The 13999-nt window shown below is 37.2% G+C and overlaps 1 protein-coding gene across 6 annotated transcripts in view; it reads right to left on the bottom strand.

The window, feature by feature from the left end:
- The window catches only part of VIRMA (vir like m6A methyltransferase associated), a 63408-nt gene that overhangs the window by 25534 nt on the left and 23875 nt on the right, over positions 1 to 13999 (bottom strand). For all 6 annotated transcript variants that reach the window (XM_086335927.1, XM_086335925.1, XM_086335921.1 and 3 more), the window contains 5 exons: positions 11708 to 11830; positions 10867 to 11139; positions 7878 to 9018; positions 3807 to 4298; positions 2643 to 2797 (listed from right to left, as the gene is read on the bottom strand). In XM_086335927.1, coding sequence (XP_086192053.1) covers positions 2643 to 2797; positions 3807 to 4298; positions 7878 to 9018; positions 10867 to 11139; positions 11708 to 11720 — 2074 coding nt within the window. In that variant the 5' untranslated portion in view covers positions 11721 to 11830. The remainder of the gene's footprint in view (positions 1 to 2642; positions 2798 to 3806; positions 4299 to 7877; positions 9019 to 10866; positions 11140 to 11707; positions 11831 to 13999) is intronic.

Raw genomic sequence — 13999 nt, forward strand, 5'->3', positions numbered from 1 at the left:
CCTAGATCTGATAGATAGAGTGCCTGATGAACTATGGACTGAGGTTCGTGACATTGTACAGGAGACAGGGATCAAGACCATCCCCATGGAAAAGAAATGCAAAAAAGCAAAATGGCTGTCTGGGGAGGCCTTACAAATAGCTGTGAAAAGAAGAGAAGCGAAAAGCAAAGGAGAAAAGGAAAGATATAAGCATCTGAATGCAGATTTCCAAAGAATAGCAAGAATAGATAAGAAAGCCTTCCTCAGTGATCAATGCAAAGAAACAGAGGAAAACAACAGAATGGGAAAGACTAGAGATCTCTTCAGGAAAATTAGAGATACCAAGGGGACATTTCATGCAAAGATGGGCTCAATAAAGGACAGAAATGGTATGCACCTAACAGAAGCAGAAGCTATTAAGAAGTGGCAAGAATACACAGAAGAACTGTACAAAAAAGATCTTCAAGACCAAAATAATCACGATGATGTGATCACTCACCTAGAGCCAGACATCCTGGAATGTGAAGTCAAGTGGGCCTTAGAAAGCATCTCTACAAACAAAGCTAGTGGAGGTGACGGAACTCCAGTTGAGCTATTTCAAATCCTGAAAGAAGACGCTGTGAAAGTGCTGCACTCAATTTGCCAGCAAATTTGGAAAAGTCAGCAGTGGCCACAGGACTGGAAAAGGTCAGTTTTCATTCCAATCCCAAAGAAAGGTAATGCCAAAGAATGCTCAAACTACCACACAATTGCACTCATCTCACACACTAGTAAAAGTAATGCTCAAAATTCTCTAAGCCAGGCTTCAGCAATACGTGAACCGTGAACTTTCAGATGTTCAAGCTGGTTTTAGAAAAGGCAGAGGAACCAGAGATCAAATTGCAAACATCCGCTGGATCATCGAAAAAGCAAGAGAGTTCCAGAAAAACATCTATTTCTGCTTTATTGACTATGCCAAAGCCTTTGACTGTGTGGATCACAATAAACTGTGGAAAATTCTGAAAGAGATGGGAATACCAGACCACCTGACCTGCCTCTTGAGAAACCTATATGAAGTCAAGAAGCAACAGTTAGAACTGGACATGGAACAACAGACTGGTTCCAAATAGGAAAAGGAGTACGTCAAGGCTGTATATTGTCACCCTGCTTATTTAACTTCTATGCAGAGTACACCATGAGAAACGCTGGGCTGAAAGAAGCACAAGCTGGAATCAAGATTGCCAGGAGAAATATCAATAACCTCAGATATGCAGATGACACCACCCTTATGGCAGAAAGTGAAGAGGAACTCAAAAGCCTCTTGATGAAAGTGAAAGAGGAGAGGGAAAAAGTTGGCTTAAAGCTCAACATTCAGAAAATGAAGATCATGGCATCTGGTCCCATCACTTCATGGGAAATAGATGGGGAAACAGTGGAAACAGTGTCAGACTTTATTTTTCTGGGCTCCAAAATCACTGCAGATGGTGATTGCAGCCATGAAATTAAAAGACACTTACTCCTTCGGAAGGAAAGTTATGACCAACCTAGATAGCATATTCAAAAGCAGATTTACTTTGCCAACAAAGGTCCATCTAGTCAAGGCTATGGTTTTTCCTGTGGTCATGTATGGATGTGAAAGTTGGACTGTGAAGAAAGCTGAGTGCCGAAGAATTGATGCTTTTGAACTGTGGTGTTGGAGAAGACTCTTGAGAGTCCCTTGGACTGCAAGGAGATCCAACCAGTCCATTCTAAAGGCGATCAGCCCTGGGTGTTCTTTGGAAGGAATGATGCTAAAACTGAAACTCCAGCACTTTGGCCACCTCATGCGAAGAGTTGACTCATTGGAAAAGGACTCTGATGCTGGGAGGGATTGGGGGCAGGAAAAGGGGACGACAGAGGATGAGATGGCTGGATCGCATCACCGACTCAATGGATGTGAGCTTGAGTGAACTCCGGGAGATGCTGCTGGACAGGGAGGCCTGTCGTGCTGCGATTCATGGGGTCACAAAGAGTCGGACATGACTGAGCGACTGAACTGAACTGATTATAAACTTAATACTTCATTCAATATACATTTAGAAAATAATACTTTTATCATTTTTCACTTGAGAATAGCACACATGTGTTAACCACAAATGGATTTCTAAGTTGTACTCAGAAATAAGTACATATTCAAAGAAAACACACACCTCTAACAAACTGTACTTCTAAACTCCTGTACAAAACTGAACTTCTGAGTTCATCTTTAATTCTGTTTTGATTAGGAACTTCAACCACCCATAAATTTCCATGACTTTCCAGAAAAAGGTATTTTCAACAACTTCCTAAAAAAATCTTTTTAAGAATACCATATAAAATACCTCCAGAAAACGTGCTTTAACTTATACGGAAAGTTAACTCAAGGTGTTACTAGGTATATTATCAAACAAGATAAAGCCCCTGGTCCCAAATGGAAAATACGAACTGCTGCTACTGCTACTGCTGCTGCTGCTAAGTCGCTTCAGTCGTGTCTGACTCTGTGAGACCCCATAGACGGCAGCCCAACAGGGTTCCCCATCCCTGGGATTCTCCAGGCAAGAATACTGGAGTGGGTTGCCATTTCCTTCTCCAATGAACTACAGATAGTCAAAGGCTTTTTTTTCTTCACTTATCATAAATGCTTAAAATAAGATCAAGTGCCATACCTTGCAATTTAGCATTATTTTCGTCTGCTTTACAAAGCTTCAAGAGAGATGCTGCATGCTGCTCCAACATTTGGACGTCGCTGGAAGACTGAACCACCACCAAGATAAGTATGCACGCGTAATTATAAGCGACTGACTTCTTAGACTTGGAATCACTGAAACAAAAAATAAGGTTTTAAAGGTTTTGGTATGCAAATAATTTTTTAGGAACAATTTTTTAACTGTTTTTTTTTTTAACTTGGTTTTAAGAAGATCAAGGAAATTTACCATGAAACATTACTAACGTTATGAAAACAGGAAATCACATTTTAGTTTAACCTCCACTTCACCTGAAACCACTACTTAAAAGTATATTAACAACAAAGCACATGCATCAAAATGGAAAGTGGAATTCTATTACAAAATATGATCATAACAATAAAATATGAGTAAGTACACTTCATCAGCAATGAAAGATTAGGAAGTACACTTCATTAATCTCCTTTAAAATGTTTTTCCCTCTGGATATACAGGAGAAAGTGTGATGAATCAACCTACCACCGTGATTATTCAGACTTCCACTACAGAACTATAAAGGTATAGCTAGGCATAGAAGCACTCTTGTTCGCCTTTTACAGTCCTCCCAAGAAATCAGTCACTCAAGGGGTCATATCAAGACTCAGATGCAAAGGACACCACAGCTTTGTATGGCACAAACCAGGAGGAACGAGTTTCTCTTCTCATAGACTAAAACCCTCTGCCCAACAGGGCAAGGTCTTCAAAAACCACCATCATTCTCAAACTCCCTCATCCAGTCAAAACACTTCTAAAGTCAGAGCATCATGAATAGCTTAGCAGGTGAGGGCAGAGCCACCAAGACAGTCCTCATGACTCTTAAGTAGTATTATTTCTGTGTCTTATGACTCCCCTCCACAAAAATCAGCAGGAGTACTACAGCTGCAATCTTTGTTAACTCTGTGGGGAAACCAAAGAAGCTACTATTTCATTTCTTTATATCCACATCTTAGAGAGTTCATCATTCTAATGCTTGATTAACAAGTTATAGGCTATGTAAAAAAATTATAGTTTTTATTTTCAAAACAACACATTCTTTCAAGAATCTACCCCACTAGTGATGTAGTTCTCCAATAAGACAGGAAATCTAAGGAGTAAGCAGAAAATTACCCCAAGGCTTCTTTGGAATAGTACTCCATTAGTGTGATAAGACTTTGGAGATTTTTCTCAAGACTGAAAACATGGCCAACAGCTGATCGTCCCACAGGATTAAAAGTAATCAAGTAAAGGTTGTGCAGAGTTCCCAACAGATCTGAGTGGTCAGTTTCTTCACTGGCTGTACAATGCTGAAAATGGCTGAACAGTTCTGTAATACACTGCAATGTCTGTGTGGAGTCCTGCAGCCATAAGGCAAATGCATCATCAATAACACCATCAGACTGGAGACCGTCTTCTTCATCTTGATCATAAAGATGACAAAGAGCTCGGATCAACAAATTTGTTGCTTCGTATTCTGACATAAAAAAAAGAAGACCCTTTTGTGACTGTGCAAGAAACTTTAAAACATCTTTTGTGGCTTGCAGCACACCAGGATGTGCACTTGTCACTGGAATTGACAGGAGCAAAGTAACCAACTCCAAGAAGTGATGACTGTGAAGATACCTGCAGAAGAAGTAACAAGATAAATGTTAAGTCAGTGCACAACATTTCATTTACTCAGTTTTCATTAGACAGGTAATGTTAAAAATTTTAGCAGCAATAATCCTTATCCTCAGCAATATACTGCTTTAATTAAAAACATAATGTGAACAGCAAGTCTTCTCTCCACAGGACCAAATGAAAGTGAAAGTTCTATATGGCTTTTTCCTAGCATTCAAAAGAGGTTTAATTAGTAACTGTTGACAAATTTTCTCTTTCCAGAATCAACCTTGACTTTAAATTCTGGGCCTTCTTTCCAGGCCATTTATCAAATGCTCCTTCCTTTTTAACCATGGTCCTACTCAACTCATGGCATATCAGTATATCTGAATTCATGCATCTAGGAAGAATACAGTGCATATACTATAAAAAGCATTTGGTATATTCAGATTTACTACAGTATATCTGAACTGGTACTTCCAGAAAGAAAAAAAGGTCAAATTATCCATCTTCAGTACTTAATACAACAGTACTCTTTTATTACATCCAAGAACCATTTTTAGTACACACAGTTTTAGTAGAAAAGGTATGAATTTACCTAACACCCCTAACAGACACAACTGCTACTGATACAGAGTATTTTCATTGTCGTAATAATACTCTGTCCATCTATGCATCCCCCAACTAGCTCCTAATTCCTGGCAATCACTGATCTTTTTACTGTCTCCATAGTTTTGCCTTTTCCAGAATGTCACATAGTTGTAATCAAAAAGCATAAAATTGCCTTTTCAATCATATTTCTGCTTAAACGCAGACTTCTGTATCATGAGGAAAACACCTGCAGTAAATGCTCACCACAAAGGTAAATACCTCTACGCTCTTAAGAGCACCCTTAACCACCTCATGGAATGTTTTGAAAAGAGTTAACATGGCAGGCCTCAGAATGCTTATCTTAGAAAGGCTGGTCCTTGGCTGGCCTCTAGGGACTTGGACTTTGGGACAGCTTCGACCCATCAACTGATAAGAATACTCACTGCACATAAACTGTTTATGCAAATAATATGGTTCATTCTGAACACCTGCTTTCTCTTTGGCAGTCTGAAATTCTGGTACATGCAAGGTACTGGGTGCCTACATGGCTATCCCCCAACAGGAAGCTTGGATGCTGAGATTCTAATGAACTTCCTCAGTATGCAACATTTCACACGTGTCACAATTTGTTGCCGGGGGACTTAAGGGGATCCTTTGTGCCTAAACTAGGAAAGGACTCTGGAAGCTTATGACTCATTTTCCCAGGCTTTGTCCCATGTACCTCTTCCCTTTGGGGATTGTGTTTTGTATCTTTTTGATGTAATAAATCCTGGTTGAGATTATAACACTGAGTCCTATGAGTCCAGCTAGTCAATCTGGGGGTTACCTTGAAGATCCCAACATGGGACATCAGAGCCTTGCCATCACTTCAAACTAACCCTTCCAAAATGTAATTATTTCCCTTTTCAAAGTTCACTCTCCCTCCTAATTTATCAATTTCTGTCCATAAAATCACAGTTCCAATAGTTACCCTAGTTAGAAACCTCAAAGCATTTTAGCTCCTTCTTACTTTCTCTTATCAGGTCCAGTTGCCAAGTCCAAGTAATGCTCTCCACCACAAACTCTCAATATTGGCACAGTATTTGTCTTCCCATTTGCTATAAATGCCACTATACTAGGCCCAGTATTCAGCACAATACCCACACCCTGGAATCTTCAGACAGGCTTATCTACCTAATAACATCAATTTCTTTTTCATGGCAATACATCTCGTAACTATAATATAATCTATTATATTATCTATAATATCTATAATATCTATAATAATATAATATAAAACACTACTTCGATCATATCAGATCTGCTACTCTAAAATATTCAAGATCTTCCACATTCTAAAAACAAAATCCCCAGGAATTCCCTGGCCATCCAGCAGGTAGGATTCAGTGCTTTCACTGTCAGGGGCCTGGATTCAACCCCTGATCAGGGAACTAAAATCCCACGTACCAAGCAGCACAGCAAAAAAAAAAAATTAATCAAAAAAAAAAAAAAATCCAAATTCCTTAGCCCAGCATTCAAAACCCTTTATCTCCTAAAATCTGACACCCAAATGTACGATCTCCAATTATGGGAGAACAAAAAACAACATTACTTAATAGGCCATTAATTACTAGTTTCCCCTCAATAACTATTTGGGAGCATCATCTCTTTTCTTATACTTAGTCACCCTCAGGGCATTACTTTAAGTCTTAATTTACAAAAAACATGACCAGTGAGAAGCACCTGTCTCCTCTACCGTCTCCATACTACAAAGATAACTGTATTTGTATACTCAAAAGGCTTCCGTTCTCCTGTTCAAAGCGAAACCACTACACTTGTACTCTTGGCCTCATCTCCTACTAGACCTTGCTCTAGCAATTATCATCTTAAACTCCTGTACGAATTCAAGCTAAGGCAAATGAGTTTCAGCTAAAAACAGGAATGGACAGGTACAGATTTTAGAATGGACAAGTATTGATTTTTTGTTAATACATTATGCTCCAAAGCCAGGTAAAAAATAATCACTGAAATAAAATAATAAAAATGCAATCTTTACATTTGTTAAAAAATTATTTACAGGCAAAATGCCCAAAAAAAAAAAAAAAGAAAAGAAACCCTCAAAAATTAAAGCAAATTTTAAAAATCTGTGGGTACCTAAAAATGGCAAAACTGTACCAGTAAATAACTAGAGGGTTAGAAGGCAGAAACAAGTGACAACTGAACCTGTAATGTATCTTTAACAAGGACTGTAAAATTAACTTAGTAAAGTATCAGCTTCACTTACAATGTTTCAGAATCATAAGGTAGAAAGAGGCTTACACAGAAAAGCTCTCTCCTTCCTATGCCATCCTCTTTGCTTCACCTTCCCAGAAGCCACCCGGCAATTTCTCCTTATTCTTGCTCACAGATATGCTAATATAAGCACTATGGTTGATTATTACTTATATCTTTAACTTAAGTTGCCATTACTATTTTAAGTATTAACAAAATATAGCTCAAATACAGTTAACACACTTCTCACTATGACCTATTTTGAAGTATCAAGACATCCTTACAAAGACACACATTACATACAGATTTTAAAAAAAACAAACAAGGGGCTTCCTTGGTGGCTCAGTGGTAAAGAATCGACCTGCCAATGCAGGAGACACTTCAATCCCTGGTCCAGGAAGATCCCACATGCCACACAGCAACTAAGCCTGTGCACCACAACTATTAAGCCAGTGCTCTTGTGCCCAGGAACTGCAACTACTGAAGTCCATGTGCCCTACAGCCTGTGCTCTGCAACAGAAGAATCCACTGCAATGGAAAGCCCTCACATCGCAATGAAGAGTAGCCTCCATTCATCCCCAACTAGAGAAAAGCCCGCACAGCAACTAAGACGCAGCATGGCCAAAATTTAAGTAAATAATAAATAAAATTATAAAATAAAAAAATAAAACAAAGCTTTGTAGCTTTAAAAAAAAAAGCAACCACATGCAACTGCCTCTAATAATTGGTGAAATATACTTTCCAAAGTCAAAAATGTCTCACCTAAAGAGAACAGGGTATGGATCATCCCTCTCTGGTGGACCGGTAATACGTGCCATTGTTGGGAAAGACTTAACAGGAGGTTGGATCATTGTATGAGGTGCAGTTTCCATTAAATGAAAAACTTCCTCTAAGAGGTTGATAAGCTTTTCTATTTCTCCTTCACTTATATTTGAGGATTCCAGAAGATCCATATCCATAGAAGCCTCTACCTCGTTTTCATATTCTGGGTTTGTTCTCTCAACTCCAGCATCAGTATCATGATCAGGTTCACTGTGGTTAGGAACAGAAGAAGTCTTCTCTGCTAAATGGTCACCAAGTCTTTTAATCTCTGACAAAATTTCATAGAAATGGCATTTCTGAAGAATAGCTGAACCAGCAGTGACAACCCTCACAGTCTGATCTAAAAGTATGAGCTCCAGAAGTTTTTGATAGCCACTTTTTTCACTCTGCCTACTTCTCAAAAAAGCTTCCATTCCTTCTGTCATACTAATGACACTGTCCAAAGCTTTAAATGCATTTAATTTAAGGGAAGATGAGACATGATCAGCAAACAAGAGCTCAAATAAGCCACTGATCACTCCTGCTTGTAGCAGTCCCATGACTCCTTGGGTCCCACATTCTGCTAGTGAGGACACTAATTTGGTCCCAGCTTTGAGCTGTCGGACATTTAAGGCAATGGGTTGGCGAAGGGCTACTTGTAAATTTAAAGCTTGCATGGTCCAGTCTATCAACTGACCAAGGGCGTCTTGTTTTGTATTTTTCAACTGCAAATAACTTAGTCCTTTTATTATTAAACTTGGAATTTCTTCTAAAGCTGTTACCCATTTTGCACCTCTATCTTCTTGATACAAATCCAACAGTTCAGTCAACTTCACTGAGGCTTCTACTGCCCCTGAGTTTTCTTTATCTGGACCTTGGTCCTTCATCCTGCTGATTTCAATTTCAAAGGTAGTCTTGTACGGACAGCTGAAGTGTAAGAGTGGTACCAGCTCCCTATCATACGGGTCATATGTCATAGGAGGGACTGAAGCTAAGTCTTCAGCAGTATATTCGACATCGAAGTTTGGATACTTGAATGTTTCACGTTCCAAGTCAGCAATTCCATCTTCATCACTGGAAATCTGCTCATAACCATCATCCCCTGAAATCAGTTTAAATAATACTTAGTTGTTACATCATTGTTTAGTGCAAAACAATCTGGTTAGTCAAAATAAATTATTTAATAACGTGGCAAAAAAATGAAAATAATGATTCCATCAACAATATTAACTTCTGCCTCAATATCTTATCAACACTTATTAACATTTTATAACTCCTAATAGAACAATTATAAAGAAACTTCATAAGCAAAACCTTCTATTATATCTGTTCAGCTTTACAATAACTCTGCTATAAATCTTTTCCTCACAGAAATAAAATAAGAAATGTCTCAAAAAAAAAAAAAGAACCAAAAATATCTCTCAGGAAGGAAGAAATTAAGCTTGCCTTGTGAGAGAGTATTTTTAAGATGGAAATAATGAATCGATGGGCCAAAATTATTAAATTAACTAAGAATTAATACCATAATTACCAAGTTACACCAAATATTGTCAGGAAAAACATTCTAGAATCTCATATTCCTTCACTTCTACTCCTCTGTATTTACCTATTACATAGTTCCCAGTTCTGTATCATGTTTTTATGGAAAATTTGTTTATAAAAGTACCCATCTTTGCCAAAACAGAGTTTAAATATCATGACACATGCAGCTTTTCCCTCTATTTAGTAATACAGGACTAGAAACAGAAAATTTGTTAGTTTTAAACACAACTGTTACCTGGCTGTGGTAAAACAGAGATGAGTAACAACAGCCTAAGAAAGAAAAGGAAATGTTTCCACGGTACTCCTCCAGTAACAGGCCTCTATGGACATTCTTAAGCTCAAAACAACTTAGCCATAGCAATACACTCATATTTGAAAAGAAAGGGCCTAAAGAGACTTGATTCAAGACTAACCCCCAGATGTCTTCTAGTAAAAATCAAATTAACCAGCCTCATTCTCTTATCTTCTCTACAAAAAATGTCCTCTGATTAACAAAGCCTGCCTGAAATCTAACTGCTACTTGCTAAATGCAATAAATCTAAAAAGGATTTTGTGGTATCCTAGAAATGGGGTCAGTTAAAAGAGTTATCACTCAATAACTCAATTACTTATATTTTGTAAAAGGGCCCCTGTAATACTGAAATGGTTCTCATTCTCATGTAGAATGACTCTCCTCTTTACTATCTTATAGAACAAAGCAGATGATCTGTCATTGTACATAAATACTTTAACATTACACTCCATTTACTGGACAAATTAAGAGTCGATTAGCTTGAATAGCTCTTTTTGCTTTCAAAGGAAAAATAAGACCTAACTAAAAGACTGCATTAGGCTGCCTTATGTCCCTCTGTAATTGAGATTTTTTTTTCCTTGTAAAAATGTCTAATAATAATGTAGATATCATTATTCGGCCAAAATATTGAGGTGACAGACATCTTTAGGGATTCTAGGCAGCTTAAAACACCACTCCTCTGAAGACAGATCACCAAAGCCCTAATCACCATGTATTTGCTGCATATTCTTGCTTCCCTGGGCAAAGCTGATGGTATCAAGGGGAAGCTGATACCACAGCAAGCCAAACAGAATCTCTGTCCCAGAAAACTGGAAACAGATCTGAGACACAGTCAGGCAGTTTAAATTGGTTGGTTAAAGAGAAGATATTAAAGATGTGGGGTAAATAGAGACGTAACAGTTAGTTAAAAAAAAAAAAAATCACCTAAATTCATTTTCCTAACTAAATAACAGATAAACAAAGCAAAGAAAAGATAGAAATCCTCAAGTCTAGTCAAGTCTCAAGGCCCGGCTGACTCTTGGGTTTCTTGAAAGCCACTTATCTCAACTATACATTCTTCTGCATCAAGCTAGTTTCCAGCACTTAAAAACAAGAAGTCCTAGTTAATTCACCCACCTTCACCTTCTTCATCTTCTTCACCTTCTTCCTCTTCATCCTCCTCTTCCTCCTCAGGGATACTATCTACGGTATGGCGATCATCTTCATCCTCATCCTCTTCTTCCTCTACATCCACGTCATCTTCATCATCTTCTCCTTCTTCTTGCTGTTCCTCTTCTACCTCTCCTTCATCAGAATATTGACTTTCCTGGGGAACAGAATTCCGATCAGGAGAAATGGGTTCAAAGTAATCTTCTCTATGAGGAGCATCCTCTTCCTTGTCACCAGACACTGAAAAATTGATATTTAAGGCACAGATTATTTTAACTGTTTAAATAATAATAGGCAGAAAGACTAGATATTGCAACTATTTAATGATATTTTGGATGATTTAGCTCATAAACACACTTAAAAAAAAGTGGTAGAATTACTTGCTCTTAAAAAATATTAAGAGTAAACACTGCATAATTTTCTAGAGTGGGAATTAACAAAGTATGCTATTTTATGTTCTTACACAATAATCCTCTTTTTTAGCTATTAAGTAACTACAGAGTTTTATCTCTTCCAATACATACAGGTTATTTTTACTGGTGCTTCTCTATACTATCATTATAGTACATTAACATTTTATTTTCAAAGCAATGTTGCTTCAGTTTCAAATGAATTAACTGATTTCTTTTTTAAACAAATTAACTTGCCAGCAACAATAACAATAAAAAAACCACAAGAAAACACTGTTCAGAATCGGGGTGGGGGATATTCATCAAGATTTGATTACCAGCATCTATTTTTTTTCCTCTAATAAAAAAGTACTATTACATTAACATTAATCAAGAGAGGGAAAAAATATTATTTCTACCTGGCAACGGCATGGGATCATCTTCGTCATCATCAGGGGGCGGGGGTCCTGGTGGAGTTCTTGGTCCCCTTGGCTGTGGTCTTGGAGGGCTTCCATTAAATTGATCTTCTTTCTCCCCATCAGCTGATTTTATTAGAAAAAGAAAAACAACTTTAAAATTATTAAAGTTAGTAATATAAATACATGACAAAATTGCCATTGATCATTTGGGTTTTCATCCTCAGAATTTATTAACTTTTTTGTTCCTAACAGAACAAATGTCTGTTGTCTAACAGAAATTTTGCTAATCAGTTTATATTGAGAAAGTTAAAATCTCTGACACCCATATACCAAAATATAATGTATGGAACTCTTAGGAATTATCCAAGAAATGGAGACTTATTTTCTCACAGGAAGATATACACAAATGCTCATAAATAACTTTATTTGCTAAAGTCAAAAACTAGAAACTTATCTAAATGTCCTTCAATCACTAAACAGTTAAATAATACATCCATACTATTTATTACTACTCAGCAACAATAAAGAATGATCTACTGATACACAGAGAAAGTAGATAAATTTCAAAGAAATTACAGTGAATGAAAAAAGCCAATCTTAAAAAGATCCCAACTTCATGATTCCATTTTGTAACATTTATGAAATAATACAATTACAGAGACAGAGAATAACGATTGCCAAAAATAGGTATAGGTGGGATGAGTGTGGCTAGGAAGGGGTAACACCAGGGAATACTGTGACAGTACAATCAAGGATCTTAACTGCAATGATGGGTATGCAAAACTATACATGACATAAAATTACACACAGCTACACGTATATACACACACACGTGCACAAGTACATGTACAAACTGGTGAATGTGAACAAGCTCTGCAGACTGTAACAATGCCAATATTGTCTTGATACTGTACTAGAGTTGTCAAAGATGTTAACTAGGGGAATCTGGGAGGAGTGCACAGGACTTCCCTACACATTTCTTTGCAGCCTTCTATAAATCTGTAACTATTTCAAAACAAAAAGTTAAAAACATGCACACATATATAAATGCAATATATGAGCTCAGGTGTCCATTTTAAAGCAAGTAAGAGTGAAGTAAGTCAGAGAGAGAAAGACAAATGTCATATGATATTGCTTGTGTGTGGGATCTAAAAAAAATTATACAAATGAACTTATTTATAGAACAGAAAGTTACATATGTAGAAAACAAACTTATGGCTACTGGAGGAAATGGCTTATAGCTACTGGAGGGAAAGGAGCGGGGATACACTGGGAGACTGAGATTGACACATACACACTAGTAAATATAAAATAGGTAACTAATGAGGACCTATCATAGTACAGGGAACTCTACTCAGTTCTCTGTATCAGCCTGTATGGGAGAAGAATATAAAAAAGAGTGGAGATACGTATAACTGATTCACTTTGCTGTATATCTGGAACTAACACAACACTGTAAATAGAAATTATACTCCAGTAAAATTTTCTTTAAAAGTCAGTAAATTTTTTTCCACTTCTCTTTATTTGATGTACAGCTGATTAACAATGCCATGTTAATTTTGCTGTACAGCAAAGTGACTCAGTTATACACATTCTTTTTTATATTCTTTCCCATTATGGTTTATCTCATACAGAATGTAATTCTTTGTGCTATACAGCAGAACCTTACTGTTTATCCATTCTATATGTAATAGTTTGTATCTAACCCTAAACTCTCACTCCATTCCTCCCCACCCCTGCTTCCCCACTTGGCAACCATAAAGCTGCTCTCTGAATCTGGGAGTATGTTTCTGCTTGGTAGACAGGTTCCTTTGTGTCATGGTTTCATTCCAGATATAAGTGATATCATATGGTATTTGTCTCTGACAAGTCAGTTGACTACACTGTGATAAGACTAAAGACAATAGAAAATATCAATGAAACTACAAGCTTAGGAAAGATAACATTAGTACACATTTAGCTAGACTCACTGAGGAAAAAAAAGAGAGAACTCAAGCAAAATCAAAAATGAAAGAGGAGATATTACAACTGATACCACTGAAATACAAAGGATCATAAGAACCTACTATGAACAATTATACACCAACAAGTTAGACAACCTAGAAGAAATGGATACAACCCTAGAAACATACAACCTACCAAGACTGAATCATGATTAAACAAAATATCTGAACAGACCAATTACTATAAGGAGATTGAATCACTAATCGAAAACCTCCCCAAAACAAAAGTCCGAACCATATGGCTTTACTGATGAATTCTACCAAATGTTTAAGGAAGAATTAATACCAA

This window comes from Bos grunniens, chromosome 14, assembly GCF_055505025.1.
Source record: "Bos grunniens cultivar Pamir isolate PY7600 chromosome 14, Bosgru_T2T1.0, whole genome shotgun sequence".
NCBI classification, from domain to species: domain Eukaryota; kingdom Metazoa; phylum Chordata; class Mammalia; order Artiodactyla; family Bovidae; genus Bos; species Bos grunniens.